General features: G+C 43.7%; 1 protein-coding gene across 5 annotated transcripts in view; it reads left to right on the top strand.

Annotated features, from left to right (window-relative positions):
• LOC142563881 (E3 ubiquitin-protein ligase Mdm2-like) overlaps nucleotides 1-22322 on the top strand; it is a 70707-nt gene that overhangs the window by 5155 nt on the left and 43230 nt on the right. For 2 of the 5 annotated variants that reach the window (XM_075674564.1, XM_075674565.1), the window contains exons 2-5: nucleotides 1815-1848; nucleotides 6343-6420; nucleotides 10148-10281; nucleotides 15187-15242. In XM_075674564.1, the coding sequence (XP_075530679.1) occupies nucleotides 1825-1848; nucleotides 6343-6420; nucleotides 10148-10281; nucleotides 15187-15242 (292 nt within the window). In that variant the 5' untranslated portion in view covers nucleotides 1815-1824. The remainder of the gene's footprint in view (nucleotides 1-1814; nucleotides 1849-6342; nucleotides 6421-10147; nucleotides 10282-15186; nucleotides 15243-22322) is intronic. The other 3 variants (XM_075674566.1, XM_075674563.1, XM_075674567.1) reach the window with 2 other exon arrangements.

The raw sequence follows: 22322 nt of genomic DNA, 5'->3' as shown, positions 1-22322 counted from the left end.
AGTCTAGTGCATGCTATCGTAAGGAGTCATCTGGGTGCAGCTTTAATAAGAAAGCTACGTGTTGTAGTTCTAGAACTTGAACTTTGCCTCAGAATTTCTTTCCCTACTTTGCCTCGGAATTCCTTCTCCATTCTGATGAAATTGTCGCCTTCCAGTAAAATGACTAGACCGGTTAAACACAGATAACTGTGGCACTGTAATGATAATAATGAAAAGGGGAGGTCTTGTGTCACTCTCCGTCTAATGTTAAAGTTAGTTTGACTTATGAAGTTTTGCATATTCTTCTTGGTAAATTCCAACCTTGTGCTCCATACAGAGTACATGGCTGAATTCTGCCGTTAAGAAAACTGTTGCAGGTTCCTTTTAAAGTGTTTATTAATGCCAAAAATGGTATTGGATGTAGCTGCCTAAAGCAGAAATAAACCATTAAAACAATGTGGCCCAGTTTAAATATTCAAGTTCTTTTGAAGGAAAAAAAGAAAAGGCTTTTTCTTTGTACGTATGGGGAAATTATGCACACAAAAAGAGCAAGCAAAGCAGTTTGGTGAAAATCGAGGAAGTTGGCATGTTTTCAGCAGGAATGCAAGTTTGCTTGCTTTGGTTATCTTGCTGGAGTTCTATCTCAATAATTTATTATGCTTCATTATGCGAAAACTGTCAATGGCTGAAATATACTTTTTTTTTTTTCATTGGAATTTGCATTTAACAGAAACCTGTAGAGCTAAAAGATTTAAAAAGCTGCACAAATTGTTTTCATTTCTAGCTGATCTAGCTTGCCGAGGTAACAACTTGCTAGCCAGTGCAAGTTAGCCCTTTGATTATGTTCGCAGACTTGCCTGTCGTCATGTAGTGCAAGTACAAAGATAATCATTGAATTTTTGCAAAGTTTCATTCCTCTGACCTGCATGCCAGGTAAAATTATGGCTCTGCTTGTTGATTTTTGATCACCTGGGGTGGCTCGCACGAAGCATTTTGAGTCGAAATAAAGCTCAGTTGCACTTGAAAGACTCCTGCACCCTAAAGAAGCACTGAGCTATGCTAGGCAACGTCGGAAGCACCCTAGAGCACTGGAACTCGGGTTATCTCCTGCACTAGCCTACGAGACAGCACACACCAACACATCAGCTTGCGCAAGGCAGACTTAGATCAAAGTGCAGTGTGTTTGGATAAGTGTTTCTTTTCGCAGCGTCAGTCCAGTCGTACAGGAAAAGGCCTAGAAAATTCACTTCACTTGAGTCCATTCAACAGTGTACGAACCAAATAACTAAAAATATGCTATATATTGATATAGTCTGCATTTGACTGCTTTCAACATTTGAAGGTTGAGGTTTGCCATGATTGCTTTGATAGTTTGTGCTTATGATTTAGAACAAACTTAAACAAAGTGAAACTCTATTGCAGTTAGCCTTTTAATACACCTCATTCTTCTCCTCACACACACCCCTCTTGGTTATTGCCCACAGCCTTCCTCACCAGCCAGGCTGACACAAAAATGTTGACAGAGCACACCATTACCCTAAGGCATTTCCAACGTTGCCAGCTCGGTGCTTGTTTAGAGGCTTGGCGTTGCTGCCTTATGGCCAACTTTTAACTGCTGTTAAAATGCTCCGTGCAAGTTGTTCTCAGATAAACCTGTCGAAACAGAGAAGAGAAAGAAATAAAAACAAAAGGTGTAAAATTTTCAACGTTGGCATATCTTTTTTTTTTGTTCCCACGATTTTCAACAATGGGTTCAAGTCTCTTCTTTCCTCCCCATGAATTTGGTCCATTACCACTCTTGTCTGTATGTGTGTGTGTGTTGTACACTCTTGCAGGTAGTAAAGCATGAGCCGTGTGTCGATTGAACAGGTAAGAAAAGGGAAGACGAGGAGGCTGATTCCCCAATTGGCTCTTGCCTTTCCCTTTTCCATACTTACTTGCTTTGCGACCGTCCTTGGTTGGCACCCCTTCTCCTCACAGTTTGCTTTTGACTGGCATTTGGGTCCACTTTTACGTTTTGACTTATTGTTGCAGCTCTTTGTAACTTAAAATTGCACCTTGCTTGACGCTTCTATCAGTTGTCTCATGGTGTGTATGATTGCAAACCGTCAACAAACTGTTTAGTAAACATGAGGTGCGATCTTAAAGTGGTTTGGAAAGTGAACCATTAGCTTGGCCTCGCGGGGTTGGTCAGGATCGTTCTTTTGTCGGGGAACTGTTATAAGATTGCACCTATGGTTATTTACCTCTTTCACTACCTTTATTTATTTATTTGACCATGCAGGCGCGAGTAATTGACATTTGAAAAAGTATAATCTCTGGGGAAACCTGTTTAAGACAGCGTGCTCACAATATTGTGCCATAGGTTGCTAGTAGTAGACAGTGGGTGACAAGGTGCTCAGTAATTGCTGTTTCAGTGTTTGTAGCAGTGGCACCATCCTAGGAGTAAGACCACATATAAGAAGAGAGGATTAATAAATTGTTGCCGGCAGTGGTAAATTGAAGGCGCAGAGATTTATTTTGGAGCCCTTGACGACTGTCTGGTCACTACTACTGAAATACATGAGGAAAGAACTGGAGAAGCCATCTTGCTTAAGCACCTGACTGCATGGCTGTTTTATATCGCTGGAAATCTCTTCACAACACTACTCCACTTAGTTTGGTGAACCAATTTACTTTTTTTTTTGTGTATGTGTCTGATAAACTCTTATTGGAGTATGCTAGCTGCTATGGTGATTGAGGCATTTCTGTGTGCGCCAGTAGGACATACTGGGCAGCTACTGCGCCACTGACTGACACTAAGGCACAGCAATCTGCACACACATCCGATGTCATGCTCGTTTTTGCACGGCAGCGTAATCGAGATGCTTAGTACAACTAGGTGTGAGCACCACATAGAGTGCCGCATGCTATCCTGTGTGCTACGGCACCCAATCCTTGCATTTTAGCACCGCATACAACCGATTAGGGTTACATATCTCGTTTCCTGCAGTCATTGTCAAAGCTCGGTGCTGCGCTTGCATCTTCCAAAGCACTGAAATGCGTGCAATAAACTTGCCTATGCCACACGTAACTTGCACATGCGAATACCATTTTTTCTTTCAGCAAACTATGCTCGATGTCTTACTCCACTTAGTGCACGTATTTAGTTAAGCCACACGTATGCTTGCCGGCACGCACAAACTCACATCTGCGCTCCTGCACATGGGTGGATGGGTGCGGGACGGCTTGTGCGCATTGAAGTGCGACATGAGCGTGAATATCTGCACAGACAGATAATGGCTATTTGGGCTGGCTCGCAGCGCCACTTGCTTGGAGCAACGACGTTGTGCACGTAGCGCAGCGTTTGCAACGTGCACGACCGGACTGGAGATCGTGCTCGTATGCTCGTCTGGTCATGCTAAATGGTGTGTAGCGGCTCTGTCGTGCACCAGTTGAACCAACGGGTAGTAGCCATACCTATAGTCGGATACAACTTTAGAAAAAAGGGGGTGTTTACTCCTCCACCGCGGATGCACACGAGCATTCACCAATGGGCGCGCACTCTGGACTGGCGTCATGAGCCAGACGGCCGGTGACCCTGCTGACGAAGAAGATGGCCGCCCGAGCTTTGAACTGGGCCAAGTCACGTCAGCTGTGTGCATCAGGGATAAATTCATTGTTTTATATAAGTGCTTTTTCAATAGCAACTGATTAATTTTAAGCTTGGAAAATGAGTAGTAGATACGCCATGTGCATTTGAACAAGCGCAAAAGCCATGCAGAGCTACTCTTTCTACTTTTGTCACTTGCAGTGAAGCTAAAGAGCAGATGACAGGCAACATTGTAGAAGGCACGGGGTTATTTTTCTGTTGCTATCCGGGATGTGCTGTAGCACATGAGCTCTAGTAAACCAGTCATCAAAATACAAAAGTCTTTATTTATATCGAGAATTGCGCGTTTCAAGAGCACGATTTTTCGAACGGGACTATTTTAGTTGCGGAAGCAATCGGCTGTTGCGCTTCGGTCATCTGGGCGGGGCCTCCCCTTTTTTCTAAAGTTGTATCCGACTATAGATTGTGCATATTGAAATGGTATGAATAGCTCAGTATGAAGCGAAGTCTGTCGAAGACGCCCAGCCACCAATGCCAGGTGTGCACCCTGGTGTGCGTCTCTTGTAGATGCAAATTGCCGTTCTTTGACAGGCATGGCAGGCGCAAATCACCTACTCGAGCTTGCGCGTGTTGGCAAGCGTACTTGTGGTTTGGGATTTTCTCAGTCATTTACTTCTTTATTTATTTTTGTTAATTTAGCAAGCATTTCGTAAAAAATGCCCTCAGCTAAACTTTTGCACACTCTTGCATGAAATATGTAGTGTTAATTGCATGCTTGTCAGTAGCGTGTTGTTTCATTGTTTTGAGCTTTCATGTTAGCAGTATAACTGAAGTGCCCATTTGCTAGTAATTAATGTTAATACTAAAAGGGGTGTTTATTGGAGGTTTTGATACTAGCATGTTTTTATTGTGTGTGCTTCTGTTGGTAGAGCTGCCAAAGAACAGCGTTGTCAACATTGGCATGTATGTTAAGATATGCATCAAAACCTACAACCACACTTATAAAGTTGGTGGAGGGAAGTAGCATTTGTGCGTTGCTTCAACATTTATGCACTTTCCTAATTTGCATGCTTCGCTGGTCTTTTTTTAGTAGCAACGTAAATTCTTAGGGCATTGTGTCGGCATTCTTGGCACAGGGCACTATTTGGGACACCAAAAGTAAATTGTGATTCAGGCTGAGATGTTTTAGGTTTGTGGTCTGTGATCCTCTTCCAATTCTTTGAATGCCCCGGTTTCACAAAGAGCAAAGCTTAGGTGAGTAAGAAAAATGACAAAAAAGTTGATTTCATTGCTTCACTTGAAATTAGGCGCTTGTTTTACAGTCATTAACCCTGTGTGTCAAGTGATCTGAAGCACAAAGCTAATGTCTAATGACTCAGTGCAAGAGCAGGTGTGCACCTGGTAGTGTCACTACGACGAAGATATTAGCAGCTGAGAGAGGGAACAAAAAGAAAGCATCCTTATAGAACTGGGCTGCTATTGCGCAAGGATTCCTTTTGCTCGACTGTATTCCTTTGTTGCCACCTGTTCATGGCTGGTTGATCTCAGTAATAATAGATGAAGTGCTGCTTGGACCACTAACAAAGCACAACAAGGAATATTGTCAAAATATAATCGTTACATTATTTTGGCCTCAGTTATTGCTCTTTGGCCCTAAGGCAGCAGGTGAAAATCACTATACTGTTTCATACTTAGCAGGCAATGCTGGAGATGCATACGCATGTAGTGCGGCCATGGAAGTTTTACTTCACACGTTTCGCAGTTCAATTACTAATCGGCGTCGCTTTCTACAGAGCAACCAGGTCGCACATCACAACTGAACTTGTGGAATATGTGGTTATGTCAAACTGCGCTTTATTTTTGTACCTTTATGCTTCCCGTATCCAATGTACAAGGTTATGGCCACAAGTGCTAGTAGTGTGCTGTGGGTTGCAGATCACATAGATGTGTCACTGTGTTTGCTTGGTGGCAAATAGATTAAAATGTGCAATGTTTTCCACGTAACAATTCTCATGTTTTGTGGCATAAAAGTGTGGAACTTAAGCATACGTCGAATTAGAGGACACATACCTATACGTATTCCTTTCCTGTGTGACCCACTATTTTTCGGTTGCGTCTCTTTAGCTTAGCCTTCATAGCTTTGCCTGTTATGCATTAAACGAAGTACTCCTCAAGGCAGTGTGAAATGGCCTGCCACAGTTTCGCGTGCTCACACATCGCCATGACCGCGAGAGGTCAAAAGCAGGATAGAGAGCATTCGCCATATATGTTTCAAGCTGTCAAATCATGGAAGCTGTGAGAAGAGGGCACGTAAAGAGTAGCTACAAGATCGTGAGGCCGACGTGCTTGTGGAAGGAAATAGGGACCATAGGCAAAGTTCTTCAAGCAGGCTTTCCCACACATCTGGCCGTGCCCTAAACAAGATGGTCACATTCTTGATAGTATAACTGCTAAAGCTCAGAAATGCGTTTTGAAAGTTTAGACAGTTCGGGCAACATATGGTGGCAACATTGATGTCACCAGCTTGTATGTTGACACCTTACTTAACGGTGGTTGCCCTACAAGCGCTCTCGCACGTTTTGCATATCGTCTGTTGCGATCTTCTAGCATTTCTGTAACGTCCTACCTCAGCCTGAATTCTGTGTTTGTCTTTTAGTGTCCCTTAAAGTTTTTAGCTTGGCAACATTGCATGTCAGCTCTGTTAGTACATTTTTGTGTGTGTTTGTCTTGTGCCTGTCTGACCGTGTGAATTCGCTCCACTGTGTGAATAGCTCTTCATACCAAAGGATGGACTCATGGAGTGCCTTAAAACAGTGGGGGCTAAGCCGGGGCCCTTTACTTTCCCACAGGTGAGCTTTTGAGTTCTATCGTTCACTTTCTTTTTTTGTTGTTGAAATTACACATTCAAAATGGGCATTTCTTTAGGAACGCCCAAGTTGTTGTGGCAGGATCCCGACTGACGGCATGCGAATTGTTGAATTACATGTGGAGCACATGTAGAAACAGCAGGCAAGATGGCTATGCTGTTCCGAGTTGGATTTCCATCCAGAGGAGCTGCACTTCTAATGGGGGTGCATGGCAAATAACCCCCCCGTAGCCTAACTCTTGAGCCCACCATTCTGATAGGTATCCCCCGTAACCAATGTTGCTTTGGCGTGTTAAAAGTCTGTATATACAAATAAACTAACAAGGGTTAAAAAATAAGTGCACTATCTAATTTGACCAGTCTCTCTGGCCTTCTTAAGCTCATCGCATAGTCGCAAATTCTTGCTATCACTCTTTCTTTTTTCTTTTTTGGACGACAGGTTTGTGATTTTGTACATGTAGAAGTAAAGTGCTTCGATTTGCGTCTGTGACCATGTGCCGGCATTAAAGGAAAGATAACGTGCGAGTGAGAATTCACCCTTATTTTGACGAAGGCTGTTGAAACGTTGCATCCTGTGTTGCCAAATTTGCTTAAATCTAACGTGCCTTCGATTGTAACAAGCATGCCGTTTTTCAGACTTTGAGAATTGATGGCTGCAGTGCTCTCAGTAGTTCACGTACCTTGGTAAGAGAGAGTAATGGTGATTTCTCGTCACTTGGAAAAAGGAAAATTTTTACTTAAGAGCCAGTGTGGTCCGGGAATTACTCGTCGGGGCTGTTGCATGCCCGTCCGTGTTGAATTGGATCGGACTACAGAAATTTTCAGTTACAGTCACACTAGCTTGTCACTATGCAATTTTGCTTTTGTGCTTCATTCTGATGTGCATGTCATTTTCTAGTGCGTTTTCCCAGAAAAATGTGCATGTTAGAATCAAGTAAATAATGGCACCTCGCAGGCATGTGGACCCCTGTTTTTCAGCCTGCTCTTCAACGAATCCAGTGCTTACAACCTCAAAAGCGCATGTGTGTACACCACAATATGGGCACACACATAAGCTCACTTGTCATTAACGTCTTGTTAGCTGCAGGTATTGCCAGTATTTGCCTGCCTCTTGTGGCACTTTGATTCTTAAAGTATGAATACTAACCGGCCCCGATTTCAGTTCTTGTACAGGGAATTGCTAACATAGAGGGTGAATGTCGCTGCATACATTTTGAGCTTACAAAATGTGGGTCGACTCCACAAACTGTAGTCACTAGTGCAGCTTTTGCATCAAGACAAAAATGTGAGCATGTTGTTTTCGAGACGGTTGGCAAAGCTAGTTACACTCGCTGTCAGAGCAAGCTCGGTTAGCCAGAAGAGATGATAAAACAAAGGACTGGTGGCAGACACCATCATGACGGGATTGTACGAGCTGCTTGCCGCAATGCCATGAATTTTGACAGCGCGTGCTCGGGGTCTAGTTGTAATTATTATCTGATATCGTCAAAGGAGGACTTCACTGTGTTCTAAAGGAGCCAGAGATTCAGCCTAGCGAGGTTTGGGAACTAATTTGTGCACCAAAATGACCCAGGTGCAGCAAGGTGTACTTTGAAGTTTGACGTTACACTGATGACAGACCAGCACTAAAGTTCCTGCTCGAATTTCAAGAAAAGAAAGGCTGGCTCTCATTTTTTCCAGTAATATTTTGTTTTGTGCCAAGTAAGTTTTTAAAGAATACTTTAACATATCTTAAGGACACTTTAAAAATATGTTGTTGGACAGCTTTAGCTTGTTTGCTAACTTCTTATTGTTTGCAGTTTACTGGGTTACCACAGCCATGGTCGGCAGCAGCAAAGAAGCTAGTAGTGACACCTTGTGATGCTTTGTACCACTACAATGTATTTGGAAAATGTTTGTCTTGCACAAGTTTTTTTTTTTGTTGTTGTTGAAGGAAAATCATAAAAGGGCAGCACATTAATGATTATGTTGTTACCAATGCCTTGCACCGCAGTTAAGTAGAGTACGGTAGCTCACTGCAGTGTTAGCTTTGTAGGCTTTCTTGTTAAGCTCTTCGTCACAAGAAGTTGCTACAAGCGTTGTTACGATCCCACATCCCCCTGGTAACTCGGTAAACTGCAAATGGTAAAGTGTTTGCAGACATGCCAGAACTCTCTATTGTTGGTGTTTAATTACAAAAGATTAAGTTGAGAGATGTTAGCCAACAAGATTTTGTAATTGTAATTATGTCAGTGTTGCATGCTGTGTTTTGAGGCTTTGTAAACGAGAAAAGGTGAGGAAATGGTTGACAGGTGGCAACACTGTACGGAAATTCTTGCACCATCACTCTTGAGTCCGTCTGCTTAAGTGCAGTGAATTGTCAACTGAGAATCGCGTTACATTGAAATATAAGCAAAGGCTTATCACCAGCGTTGTCGGCTTCTCTAACTTTTTGTTGTCTGCTTGACGCCAACTTCAGCGCAGACAATTCTCTTGGCATATTTTGATAACTTTTCCTCTGCGAAAATGACCGACATGCATGAAAATACTGTCACTGGTGTCTTTGGCCGTTAAATTCAATTCTGTAAAAGTTAACGTATATGCCTAGAGTTTTGCAATACTGTACTAACACTAGTTTAAACTTAATTTGTGTTTCTATGTGAGGTACTTATAAATCGTGTAAGACACACGTACAGAGGAAATGAGGACTTGCTCGAAGGTTTGTATTGGCTTGTGCATAAATACTAAATAGCTGTTAGACTTGCATGAAGCAATGATTTGCATTCATAATCATGATTATATTTGAATGCTGAAATTGCATGAAAGCATTGGAAAGCACCAACAGCACAATTACAAAAGTTGTTACTACTTGATAATTTGAAAGCATAGTTTACTGCAGTTGTCATATGACTGGCTAAGTTTGATTTGCTCATTTAGAACGTCTTGTATTCCTAGTGACAGAGTTTCTATGGTGTCATTACCAAGGATTTTGAAAAACTAGGATTTTGTAGGACTTTGAAAGCCTGTAATGCACTAGATTATGTTGTGCTATTTTGCTGATTGGTGGGAGTAAATAAAGGGTATGCCATGGTGCTACGAGCAAGATGTGGTACATTTTAGATGCAGTTCTTTCATTGTTGTCCACAAATAAATTGTGGACATTGAAAATGTGGAGTACCTTTGGATTCTAGAAGAACATCAAGAATCTCTGAACACTGTTTAAAAAACTCCCTGAATGTATACCTTCCTTGAATCCTTTGATAAGCACTGTAGTGGGGAAGTGGTTTCTATCATGAAAACGAGCACACTTGATGCTATGATAGATTTGAAAATATTTGACACTGTTGCCTATGTAGTGTCTATTGTTAGTATTGTTTTGTAAATGGTTACAACCATATATTTGTCACCACACTCACTGTAATTTTTGAATACCTAGCTTGTAAACAAGGGGCAAAGCTAAAAATGGCATGACTCTTTAGCCAAAGCAAACATCTCCCGGCAAGCAGCCATAGAGAGCTTGGGAGATATAATTGTGGCTGAAAAAGCAAGCAACATTTTTTTTACTCAAGCTTGCAGCCTGCTTCACAGCCTTACAGATTTACGACTCCATCAAATTTCTTTGATGAGCCTCTTAAATTCGGTCCATGTAGGCTGAAAAAAAAAAAATGCGCCTGCTTGATCTTTTTCTTCTTCACATTTTGTGATTAAAGGTGTGTGTGCCTCCCATGCAGATAATAGACCTTGTGAGAACGTATGTCATGGAACGGCGGCTCACTGATGCCAAGTTGCCAACCATGATCGTCTGTGGCCACGACCCACTGGGCAAGGTGTTTGGTGTGGAACGTTTTCTAGTCAACGAAGTCATGTAAGTGGGCCTCTCCTGTGGCGGGGCGGGCCTGTCATCGTGTCTTGTCTCTCTTGTAACCGTGGTGATGCCGTGCCTGACCCACCAGCATTGCCGCGATGGTTGGCCCTGAAGCATGACAAAAAAAAATGGAATTGGTTTGTACGAGAATATGTGCAGTGCGGATGGAGAGTCGGCCGCTTGGATTCTTAGCCCTTTTAAGCCAGTGTGAGTCGTGGTGTACTTATTATAGTAATATATTGCTTAGGCAGTCCATAGGTATACTTAGTTTCACACTTAGCAGACAACGCTGTGAAAGCTATGCAAATAATGCGTTCATTGAAGCCTTGCTCCGTGTGTTTCACGGTGCGGTTCTTGATCTTTGAAGCGCTCAGCAGAATAGCTACTTCATAAATTATGACTGCAGCTTCATATATTATGATTGTAAGGTTACAGCAAATGACTAATTACTTGTGTGCATTTAAGGTTACAGTACGCAATGTACTATGTTGTGGTTGCGACTGTAGGCAGTGCGCCATGGGCACTGGTCGCAGAAACATGGTGCCTTCTTTGGTGCCTAATAAGTTGAGATCTGTGATGCCTTTCATGTTATATTTACGTCATATTTTGTGACATTGTTACGTCGACGTACATGCCGTATACCTTTAAAGGCTTCAGTTAGTTCGACTGTGGTGACCCCAATAGTGGCCCCCTTAGTGGCATATCTGTCTCCGCGGAGCTTATAGTACAGTGAATTGAAAACGTCATCTCCCGTTGAAAACAGCTTTCTTTTTTGACAAGCCTTAGGGAGCCTTTCAAGCACTAATCATAGCTCTCAATGTCTGATTGTAGTATTTGTCCCAATGCTAATGCGGTCTTTCTCTCTCTCTCTTTTCTCAGCGAAAATTGGGCGAAAATTTTCTGTGCGGTGCAATCGGTTATGAAACCAAAACTGCCTTTGTGGCATTTGTATGCTTTACATCATATCACGGTTGTATTGCGGTGAAGCTGGCTTTGAAGACAACCGTGCAGCAAAGCTGATTTTAAAGAAACCGGCTGCCTTTGCGCAGCACATATTAGACCCTTGGCCATTGTATTTGGTAAAAAAATTGGGTGTGCATTACGTTCCTACTTTGCTTAGGACCTTTAATGTTATTTCTATGACAGATTTCTACTTTGGATGCATAAGAAGGGATGCACATTTGATTCAGGCATGTGTAGAATTGGGCAAATTCTGCCAAATGAATCCTCAGTGTGTTATAGCATTTTCCCTGCATCTTATTCAATTCTACCTGCCAGATAATTCGATGAATTTCATCAGTCCTGTGGGGGTAGAATTAGCAAAAGTTGACTGTATCTTTCTTTGCGAACAAATGTGAGAGTCACAAGAGGCCTCTCTAGTTTTGGTAGCTTTGCCTGCTATGTTTGAAATTGGAATGTTGTTTTTTTTATTTAAATTCCTTTACCGTAAGCAGTGTTTTCTTGATCTTCTTCTTTTGTTATGGGAATGAAGATCAGTATTTTTGGAATTAAGGATGCAAAGAGAGTTGGGCTGTACTTGACTGCAGGAATTAACGTTTTGCTTGGCGACCGAAGCACGCATGTATTCAAGCAAAAATGCTACCATTACAAAACAGTTTGGTGTCTCCATTTTGTCCATGTCAAAGGAAAAAAGCCAGGGGAAAAAAAATGTTAATGACCTCACCGCATAATCATGCATTAGGGATCGCTGATTAGCTCACTGTCCTAATGCTGAAGACGGGCCCTTTGAGTCCATCCGTGTTGCCCTGTAATTATGACCAATCATTCGTCGCAATGCTGTTGGGTTGGATCGACAAGGTTTTGGGATGTCTGCATGCATTACTTTTATTTTTGGTTGTTGCTGTGTTCTCTCCTGACCTGCTAAAGTTCTACAGTGTGTTGGGAGGCTGTCTTGTCAACACGCACACACTCAAAAGAAAAGCCTTTGTAGAGCATGCTTTAACTACTACTCCCCCGTAATTGCACCTACCGTTAATTGCGCCTACAACTTGCTCCAATTTGCCAAAGCCTATCAAATTTACATCGTGGAGGAAACAGTTTGAAACAATGTGTAATATGTATCCTGTAGTAATGTCGACATCCTAACTGCTGTTTTCTGAGACTGAGCAGTGTCTGGCTTCAAGAAGCTTGTCTGCACAAGAAATTTCAGGCCTTGTGTCAGGGCTACGATAATTTCTTATGGCGTAATAGCTGCGTAGGTTGTAATTCTGCAATCTTGCATAATTCAATAAATGTATATTAAGGTGTTTAGGTGTATCAGCATGTGATCTGCAGCATTTTAATGTGATAGGCTCCACAAGGTGCCATGGGTCACAGTACACTGGACCACAGACCATGCTAGACTTACTCTTTTAGGAGGAATTCTGTTGTTGCCATGATTTATTTTGTATCCGTGTTTGCACATTTGCAGTAATTTCACACAGGTGCTGCAGGAAAATGAATGAGCAAGTGAATGCAAGAATTAACTTAATAAAAAAAGTAATCTTGGACAGCGTGGTAGGAAGACTTACTAATGTGGAGCAGCAATTAGAACTAAACATGATGTAGTTGTCGACCACAAAGAAATTGGAGCACATTGATGCAAAGATGACTTCTTTGTTGCGCAGAGGCGACATCACTCTGATTGCAATACGAGAAAGCATTTATTGATTGGCCAGAAACTATGATTGTGCAGCTCTCTGGATAATTTTTGTCTTTATGTGTAACTTGTAAAAAAATGGAGCCTGCAGAATATTCTATCAGAGAACGTGCAGGTCCGGTGGGTACAGTACACAGCAACCAAAAGTGGGCCACTTAGGTTATCTTGAGATAAATGCAACTTGTTCTTGTGCTTTCGTTTGCCACGTCTCCACTCGTCACACACGCGTGCGCACAAAAATTCTTGTGCTTTTATAATAGCAACATTGAAAAAAAAAAAAAACAGCCTTCGAAGGTCATGCAGAATCCTATAGAACCAACCAGCTTAATCTTTGATCTTACTAAGTGAATCCTCTAAGTTTAAATGACAGAGCTTGTCACGCCCCCCCTCCCCTCTGTTTTTTTTTTTTTCTTACTGCAAGTTTATCATGGCATGGGGGGGGGGGCTGCTTCTTGCAGATGCTGTATTACTGTTGTTAAGGAAAAGAGCCTAAGTGATAAATTTGAAAGTAAACGGCTTGCTAATACAGTCAACACTCTGGAACATTACACGTAGAGTTGCGATATGGTTTTGTGTTTTAATATGGGGGTTGTGGCTGATAAAGGAGCCATAGCAGTGGCATACAGCTCCGGTAATACTATTAAAAGCTGATTGCTAATAATAAAAGTACATTTTGCATACTTGGTAAATACCGTGTACGTTAACTCGCACCCAAAGAAGAAATGTGGGAAAGTTTATGAATGCACTAGTAGTAAGCATTCTAATCAATGTAATAACTGACCAACGATTGTCATGTTAAATGATTCATGCTGTTTATACGTAAATTTTCCGATGTACTGATAACTTGCTGTAGAAATACCTCACTACTCATCATCATCATCAAGTTTCATCAAGGCACTGCAAGCCTTGATGAAACTGTCTGCAGTTGCAGTAACTTATTTCTTGTCTGGTTTGTGATGCAATTGTTACGTTAAACACTGACTAGTCAAGACGTGGCAAATGAAGTGAGCTTTGACGTGCACTGCTTGAGCGTTTTGTTTTCAGTACCGCAACAGGTTTGTATCGCTCTCAGTGCTTTTCCACTTCTTGTTGGTGCTTCATATGTCGCCCAAGTCACGTCAGCCTTCCTGATGCCAAGACATGAAATGCTGGGAATCATTGGCAGCGTAACATTAACAGCGAAACATTTGTGCCTGCATAAAACTACTTCAATCTTCGAGTGGGACATGAAATTCAAGGTCTGGTTTGCTTACACCGTAAAGCGTTTACTTTTGAACTACGGCGGGATCATGATGGTGCTTGATGGACTTTTCTGGTGACGGCCTTTTAAGAATGCTGGCGTGACGACGGCTCGTTGTGACGGGGCCTGCAACAGGACGGGTGCCAGACTAGTAACGGCAGTTAAAGAAACGTGCTTAACTGTTGTGGAGCTGTGTCTACTATAGGCGGTACCGTGTGTGGACACAGGTGGTTAGTCGTACATTCATTGGCGCTCTTTCTTACAGAGCTGTTTAAGCGACGAGTCAGCAGAAGGACTATATGTTTGTATAACATATATAAAAGCTGTTTGAAATCACATAACCACAATAGACTTCCCACAGTTGCTGCATTGCTCCTGAAGCAGGCAGTATTGACCAATCTGGCACCTTTCTTGTTGCCTGTACACGTCTTGAGACTAGAAAAAGAAAAGAAAGGAAAAAAAAAGAATATCCGGTACTGCCTTTTGTTTGAAACGAACTTTTTGCAATCCACTCGTCGTATTTTTTTCCCCTGTGCTTTTTTCCTCAGGGACGACGGGGAAAATGACGTTTTGAAAAATAATTCAGCAGACGACCCTGCTCTGCTACCTGTCGTCTGCATCTTCTTCAGTGCAAACATCACCTACTGTGCTGCCTTAGATGTTAATTTCTGTCAAATTATTTTTTTTTCTCCTTGTTGGGAAAAAAAAAAGAGAGAAGAACTGCCTATTGAATTTGGATCCTTCAAAATTGTGGTGGTTTTGAATAAGCGAGGGAAGGCGAAGGAAGACGTCATACGTGTTGACGACATGTCTTCTTCAGTGGATTGAAGCCGTCGTCTGCTGTGTTGCGCCATCTACAACGCTGACTGACGGCATTTAAGCGGGGACACATCATTTTGGAAGGATGATGGTGGGACGACGGGAGTTTGTGAACTTCGAGGACTTGCGAGGAAAAGGAAACGAAAGATGTCACGTTCTTTCCATGTTTTTTCTTCTTCTTCTATAGCGATCATCTAGTCAAACAAATGTATGCTGTCCCACCGCAGCATGTAGTATCTCAAGGTAACTATACAAGCGGTGGTCTGTCTGTTTTTTTTTTTGTTAACCGTAGATTTAGAAGTCTGTATTTTTCGCTGTGCCATGCTTGAGATGCGACGGACAGCCGAAAGTGCTGGCTGCGCTGTTGCTTGTGGGGCATAAGACGGATGTGAAAATGTTTTCGTTCACTCGGCCGTGGCTCATGGTCTTGGGAAACTCAAAGGCTAGCAGCAGTTTTTGCCTCCAGTTGGCAGTAACTTGCGCTAAATCATTGTCAAGTCAGTACACTCCTTCTGCTCAACGCAGACTGCATTGTGGTGGTGAGCCCTTCCTGTGATGAAAAGGAGAGGCGTCTTGTTTCCAGGAGGTCACAGCTAAGTGTGTTTCATGGATGAAAAAGTACACCCAGCACAATCTCTCGTAAGCATTCTATAGTAGGCTGTGGTAGTGGTTCCAAGTTGGCAGTCACCAGGTTTGAGCTCTAGGTGCTTCACATTGCTTGCTGTATGCAATTGATAATTGGGGGCGCTGCTGTCTTGTTCAGTTGGCAATAAAATAGACAGCCAAAGTTGAGAACGGCTGTTTCTTATTGAATTGTTTCTTTTTTTTTTGCATTTGATCTGGGTCGTTGGGAATAACAGAATTTGGCAGACAAGTCATCGCAAATTTCTCGCCAGCCTTTTCACTGACTTTCAACAGGTGATGCTCACAAAAGTTGGCAGAAGTTGCTGCGATCGCCTTGAACCTCTTGGCAATGGAAGGTTTGCAGACCTTAGCTTGAACAACACCTGCTGGAGGAGTTCTTTCTCAACGTGAACATTCTGTGCTCGCAGCTTGAAATTTAGGTTCTGTAAGCCAATCAGTGAAAGCATCTGTTCAGGTTGAAAGCTTCCGTTAGTAGCTTCTACAGGTGGTAAGGAGAGTGTCTTGCTTTCTCGATTTGCAGCATGTGCGAATACCTCCAAGGTGCTCTCCTGCGATGCATAGTATACTTCTGAACACGCACCTTCGAACACCCTGCTATTGACTTAGAGGCACCTGAAATTCATGAAAGACAAATGCCATGCCATTCATCGTTCCTTTCTCCACTAGCTGAGGGATTATTCTTTGGGAGTTACAGGTTCTTCTTCACTCTTGTGGATGTAGCTGACATAGTCTCTCGTAGCGCAGTTCAGCATTTCTTCTGGTCCTGAGCATATATTATCCACGACCTGATGCACGGCTTAGTACGAGGTATTGATTCAGCCGGGCTCTGTGCTTGGCCGGTGCGTTTTTAGAACGTTTTCTTAGCAGTACTCTAGTCGATTCCACTGTTGGGCAAAAAACATTGTTCGAGAGTAGCTGGAAATCCATAACACCTAAATTTTTTGTGCCGAATAAGACCGGCGACAGTGCTTGTCTAGGACAGGTGACAGCGCTTGCTTTGTCATCCGTCCTGTTCTGTCAGTGTGGATATGATGTGGTCATTGAAGGTAGGCTTTCGTGGCTACGGCCAGCTTTGAATCTGGCCCATCTTCATTCAGTATTGATTGTTTCTCAGGTTCAGCGCATTGTCTCGTTTTAAGAGTGACACTTTTGTCTTGGCTCTTGCATAACCTAATGCCTCGTCTTCACACATAATGATGACTTTTGCCACCGAGCCCTTTGGGAGTCCCATAGGCCATGTGCACGCCGAATGATGAGCAGAGTTGTATGTTTGCGCAAACTTGTTAACGACTTGGTCACAACGGTAGAAAACCTCCCGAGGCTGAGAGTTGTTGACCGAAATGCAGTCAGCAGCTCAAGGTTCTTGCTCAACGCTGCCTTGGCAGCGGTACCTGAAAAACTCTGAACTCTGAAGTTTGCTTCAGTGCCTTAATGACACTCTGGGCAAAAGTTGGTTAGCTGCAATGTGACTAGCGTCGTCTGCACATCTTGTAAAAAGTTTTGCCGTTGCATAGGCATTTCTTGTGGCCATGCGGGATGTAGTGCGATAGCTTTGCGAGTACTGGGCGAGGCTTGTGTAGCGACCACTGGGCAGCAACCCAGCAGTGCCGTTGAATGGAAAATTCTCATGGTTGTCCATGAATGGAAGCCTCTAGGGAGCAGTTCTTTTTGCCGATTTTCAGACCAAATCGTTGAACCTGCCTGAGCTGTGTTCTAACGGCTTTGTTTTGGTGACTGCCTTGTTTTTTTGCTTAACTGCATCTGTCTGCGCCCCGTCAAGGAAACACTCCTTTCCTTTAGTTTCTAAAGCTTTGTCTCTTCCTTCGATTGGCTTGAGGAGGGATTTTCATTTTTTGACGTAACTTTTTGGTAAGTTGCGTGTGGGAAAGGAGTGTTGCCTCTCAAGCTGTGCACGTGTAGATTTTGTAGGTATTTGGGTGCAGAAGGCAGCAGAACTGGACAGGGTTTTGGCTGTTATTGGCATTATCTCCATTGCAATGTAGGTCATGCCACGTCTCACTGACAAGATGTGCTTTGAAAGATGTGTCGAATGTTTCCGGTAAGCTTTACGACGTAGCACATCAGGCCTACATACTGAATGTTGCATAAATATGAGCACCAGGTATCCATGACTTTTCCGACTAAATCGCTGGCATCATTCATGCTTAAAGGGGCCCTGAACCACTCTTCATCGAAGTGGAGGAAGGCATTTGAAGTGAAACTAGGCTATTTGAGAAATAGTTAGCCTCAATATGTACTTCAATGTGTTAAGCAGAAGCCGACCTATTAGCAATCAAACACGGCCTCCGCCTTGCTCCCGTTCCTTCTTCAGTGCTTTGCTCTGCGAAAGCTACGGTGCAAGGGGGCGGGCCCACGATGCTCTGCCTTCGAGATGTCACCATGGCACGCAGTTCAAATTTCATTTTGGATGTTGATGTAGACGCCATGACTTGTGCTTTCGATGCTTACGACGCACTAAACTTAAGCCAAATACGGTTGTCCTGGGCGAGCCACGGTATGCTTAGCCAGTGGACTTGTGGCGGCACCCCACGGCAGCTGCGGTATCTACGCCATGTAGCCGACAGCAGCTTGATGTTGGCTATGGGCCAATAGCAGCTGTCTAATGGAATGACAAAGTAGTGCGTCTGGAAGAGAGCAGGGCCTTCTGTTGGAAAGAGAGCATTTGAGAGAAAAGTGACTTCGCAATCCGCTTGGAAGCTCCACGTAAAACTTGGCCGAGATGTTCACAGCCGCGTATGCTACCAGCGGACTATGTTATTTCACCAACCCCGAGGGGTGTTTCGGGCCCCTTTAAGCATTGCGTGCCATTTGGGGGGCTTGCAGTTTAATACCATGTTTGTGTGTATTACTTGCCTGTTTTGCCAGGGATAAATTGGAAGTAGGCGGCTTCTGTAGCAGTGTAAAGCCATAAAAGCAAATGTCTCAGTGAAAAAAAGCAAAAATCACCTGACACTGTTCTGATGAAACATCAAATGTTAGGATAAGTGAAATCACGAATACAGAAGCCTGCTGGCTGTGTATGGACCACATGGAGCCTTTCCAAAATGCCACCAGTAGCACACCTTACTTTTTGCGTGCATCGGCTTTGGACACATCAGAGTCTACGAGCAACGGCATTACAGGCACCGTGTCCAGACAGCATGCGTGGCAGTGAATTGAGGCAATTGATGCTAATCCAATATTTGAAGCCAGTCATATGACCATAACTAGTTCCAGACGTCCAAATAGCTGACATTGCTACTTTCTGCATTGTAATGAATTCCGGACAAGTTCACTTTTAAAAGTTAAACCGAGCTGTGGAAAAGAGCAACCGTCGTGCCTTTACAGACGCCTACGAGCGATGTGGCATTTATGCCTCACAGTCGGACAAGCATAAAGGGAGCATCCTTATGAAGTCATGATCTCGCTGAAACGCTGTTGGCTTGCACGCTGGCTTCTGCAGTGCGGGGTCTGATTCTGCCGGCTCAAAAGCGCGTATTGTGTTGCTCAAGGTCATGACTAATGCGCTGTTACCACATTGATGTGGTCACTGACAACGACCCAAATGAGAGGGAGAAATAGAAAGACTTTGACTCCCAGCTCACCGCTGCTGCACGAGGCTACAACACTGCATGGCCGAGAGAGTGCGTGCGAGGGGTGACAGGCCGAAATGAGGGGGAAAAGTAAGCAGGAGGTGCGGCCCGGCGCGGTGCCTGGCTCGGCTAGTGAGCTTGGCTCCACACGCTCTTCACTGTTGCTGGGTGAGAAGTGAGTGCAAGCAACGCTTCCTAGTTGCCTTTTCTGCTATTTTCGAAGTCCAGATTTCGGGGTGTCTGGAGGTTGGCACAAAAAAAAACTTTCTGGTAAAGGGTGAAAAACGCACGGGTTGTCACTGCGACGTCAAAAGAAAATGACCATCTGACCGACATTTCGAGATGTCAGAGTTTGAATTAATGAGCGTTCACTCTATACTAAACTGCACAAGCCAGGAATTGCCACCTTTCTATAAAAATGCAAGCGTGAACGAGTGAGCGGTTTGGCTAGAAGAATTGTGTATACAGTTAAAGGGACACTAAAGGTTACCAGAAACTTAAGTTAAAGTGGTAGAGCAATGTTCTAGAACGTCTAAGGCGTCAATATAATCGCGAACAGAGCTTTAGTAACCGAGAAATTGAGGTAAATGCATGACACGATTTGAGACCCCCCAGCGACATTCCGGTACTAGCCCGATGACGAAAGGACTCCTCATAATTTGTGTTACTAATACTCAACTACTCGTATTAAAAATATAATGTCATTCGATTATAAGACGGAAAAAAAATGCTACTTGTCTACGTCTATTTGATTTTAAGAAAAAATAACATTTTGACGTTACCCTTCAGTAATATGGGTGTTCGAAAGGTTTCGTTTTCGCTCGACTCTGCGCCGCGCACGCTTTGGAGTTTCAGTAGTTTCGTTATCGCGTCGTGCTGTGAGGGTTCTGCTGGCTCGCGAAACTTTCATTTGGAACAAGCAGCGAGAATGCCACGTCCATGTGATGTCGTGGGAAGCCCTCGTTGCTTTCCCGCTCCGGAGAGCCGGTGTCGAGGCCGCCGTCGTAGTACGCAACGACGCCGGCAGTGCGAGCCCTCAGCAGCAGGTCGCGCTCGTCGGTGCTCAAATCGCTGAAGTAGTTCACCCATCTTACGTAGAACCCCATATGTTCACGGGCGAGTGCGCGTGGATCAAGCAAGCCGTGGAAGCTCATAGCGTGTGTCTGCCAGTAGCAAAGGTGCTTATTGAAGGACCTTTCGGAGCGCTTGAGACAGAGGCGGCAGTGTCATCTATGCTGCCACCCCAGTACCCGTACCTATTTTCAAACAGGTCCGATCACCTCCTGCGCGAGAAGGGGCTTTTGTTTGGTGAAGCTAGTGTTCAGGCCTTAACCAGATCGAAGGTTCGGGAGCTCGCTGCAAAGGCGGTAGTTGCGGGGCCGTCTGAGCCCACCATCGCGAGCCAATCTGTCGGTGTCAGGGTCCATTGCGACGAACGTCGAAGTTAGCGTCATGGAATGAAGTACCAGCTTATGGGCGTCTTGCGCTGGAGTTTGAGGTATAGTAGCGGCGCCTGGTGGCGGTGCGGGAAATGACATCTGGGTCGTGCCAGCTTGGGTCGTATTGAGCCCTGGCTGTGGCGAAGCACGTTTCTAGGCAGAGTTTTGCGTCGATTCGCACATTTTTATGCCCTGTTGCGAGTGCGAAAAGGCTCGTCGCTTCTCATAGACCACGCCGACCACGCTGCGAGCTCGCCGCAGCCTATAGTTTAACGAAAACGGACTCTCCGTGTGCCGTGGGACGTAATGTGGGACGTAATTCGTTTCTCCTTCCGCTAGCCACCATACTCCCGCTTTCGCTCTGCTGTCGGCTCTGTCTTGGCTCTGTTTCTGGCCGCGCGTTCGCGTTTTGCGCAGAAAAGCCGTGGCGCCGTCTGCGGACGCCGTTCTACTCACCGATGGCGCAACGTCACTATGAGACCATGATGTCAGTACTCCTCGATCGGAGGGCGGGCGATTTGAACTGCGCTAGAGGTACGCGGACGCTTCAGAACGCATTTTCTCTTAAATTAAGTCTCTCCTTGGCACGAAACAAGCGTTTCGAGGTTTCTGTGATGGTATTTCAACAGTCCACGTTGACTTAATAGTAACCTTTAGTGTCCCTTTAAACCTAGGTGTAACAATCTTCAACATACCAATTATCTTTATGTAATGAATCATATTTTCAAAATTTGATGCTCATAAAACATTTTTGCCCATGTGATATACCAGACAATGAAGCCAGAGAATGCATTGGGTAAGTTATATTTAATTGAGGTCTAGGAAATAATGAGGTGAAAAGAAATGAAAGTGAACAGAAAGATGACTTGCTGCAGGTGGGTATTGAACCTCATCTTCCATATTACCAGGGCTAATCATTATTGTGCAAAAAACACCCAGGAAAGTAGGTGGGAGGATGGGCGTTGCGATAGCTTGATTTGTAAAGCACCATGCTGTTGCATGTATGTTTATAGTTTGTATGGTTGTGATTAACAGCAACAACAAAAATCACACCCCTTCGATATCCTTATTCTTCTCGTTTACATATTTTTGGCCCTGACATGACCATGATTTCGGTGTAAAAATATTTAATATTTCATTTCTGCTGCAAAGCTGCAGAGAAGCAGCTTGCAGAGATGCGCAAACTCTGAAAGAAAGCACAGTGCAAGAAACTGTTGGCCACTACATACAAATTTTGTCATGACATTGACGCCTAGTCGATGAGCTTCTTCGTAACAGTTAACAGCAGGAATAATTGGCAACGACAGTTACTGCACCAGTACTGTGTTCTTCAGAGGTGAAGCTCTTCCCAGATGTTAAACGATGTGTAAAGTTGCATAATATAATAAACTAGGGGTGTGCGAATACCAAATAGGAGATTTCGAATTGAATCGAGAATGAAAAGCTGAATATCGAATATCGGAATACCTTTAACAAAATTTAGTGCTTGCAAATTTTGGGCAAGGAAATGTGGTTCTGCCGATGTTCGGGATTCTCCTAGCATTGCATAACAAGAATGTAGGAAGCTATTAGTATACTATAGCATAAGTAACTTGGGTACATGGAAACGAAGTTTTATACAGTATGGGCTGCACTTATTAGACAGT

Source organism: Dermacentor variabilis, chromosome 11 (assembly GCF_050947875.1).
Source record: "Dermacentor variabilis isolate Ectoservices chromosome 11, ASM5094787v1, whole genome shotgun sequence".
Lineage (NCBI taxonomy): Eukaryota > Metazoa > Arthropoda > Arachnida > Ixodida > Ixodidae > Dermacentor > Dermacentor variabilis.
This window is presented reverse-complemented; position numbering and strand designations above follow the sequence as displayed.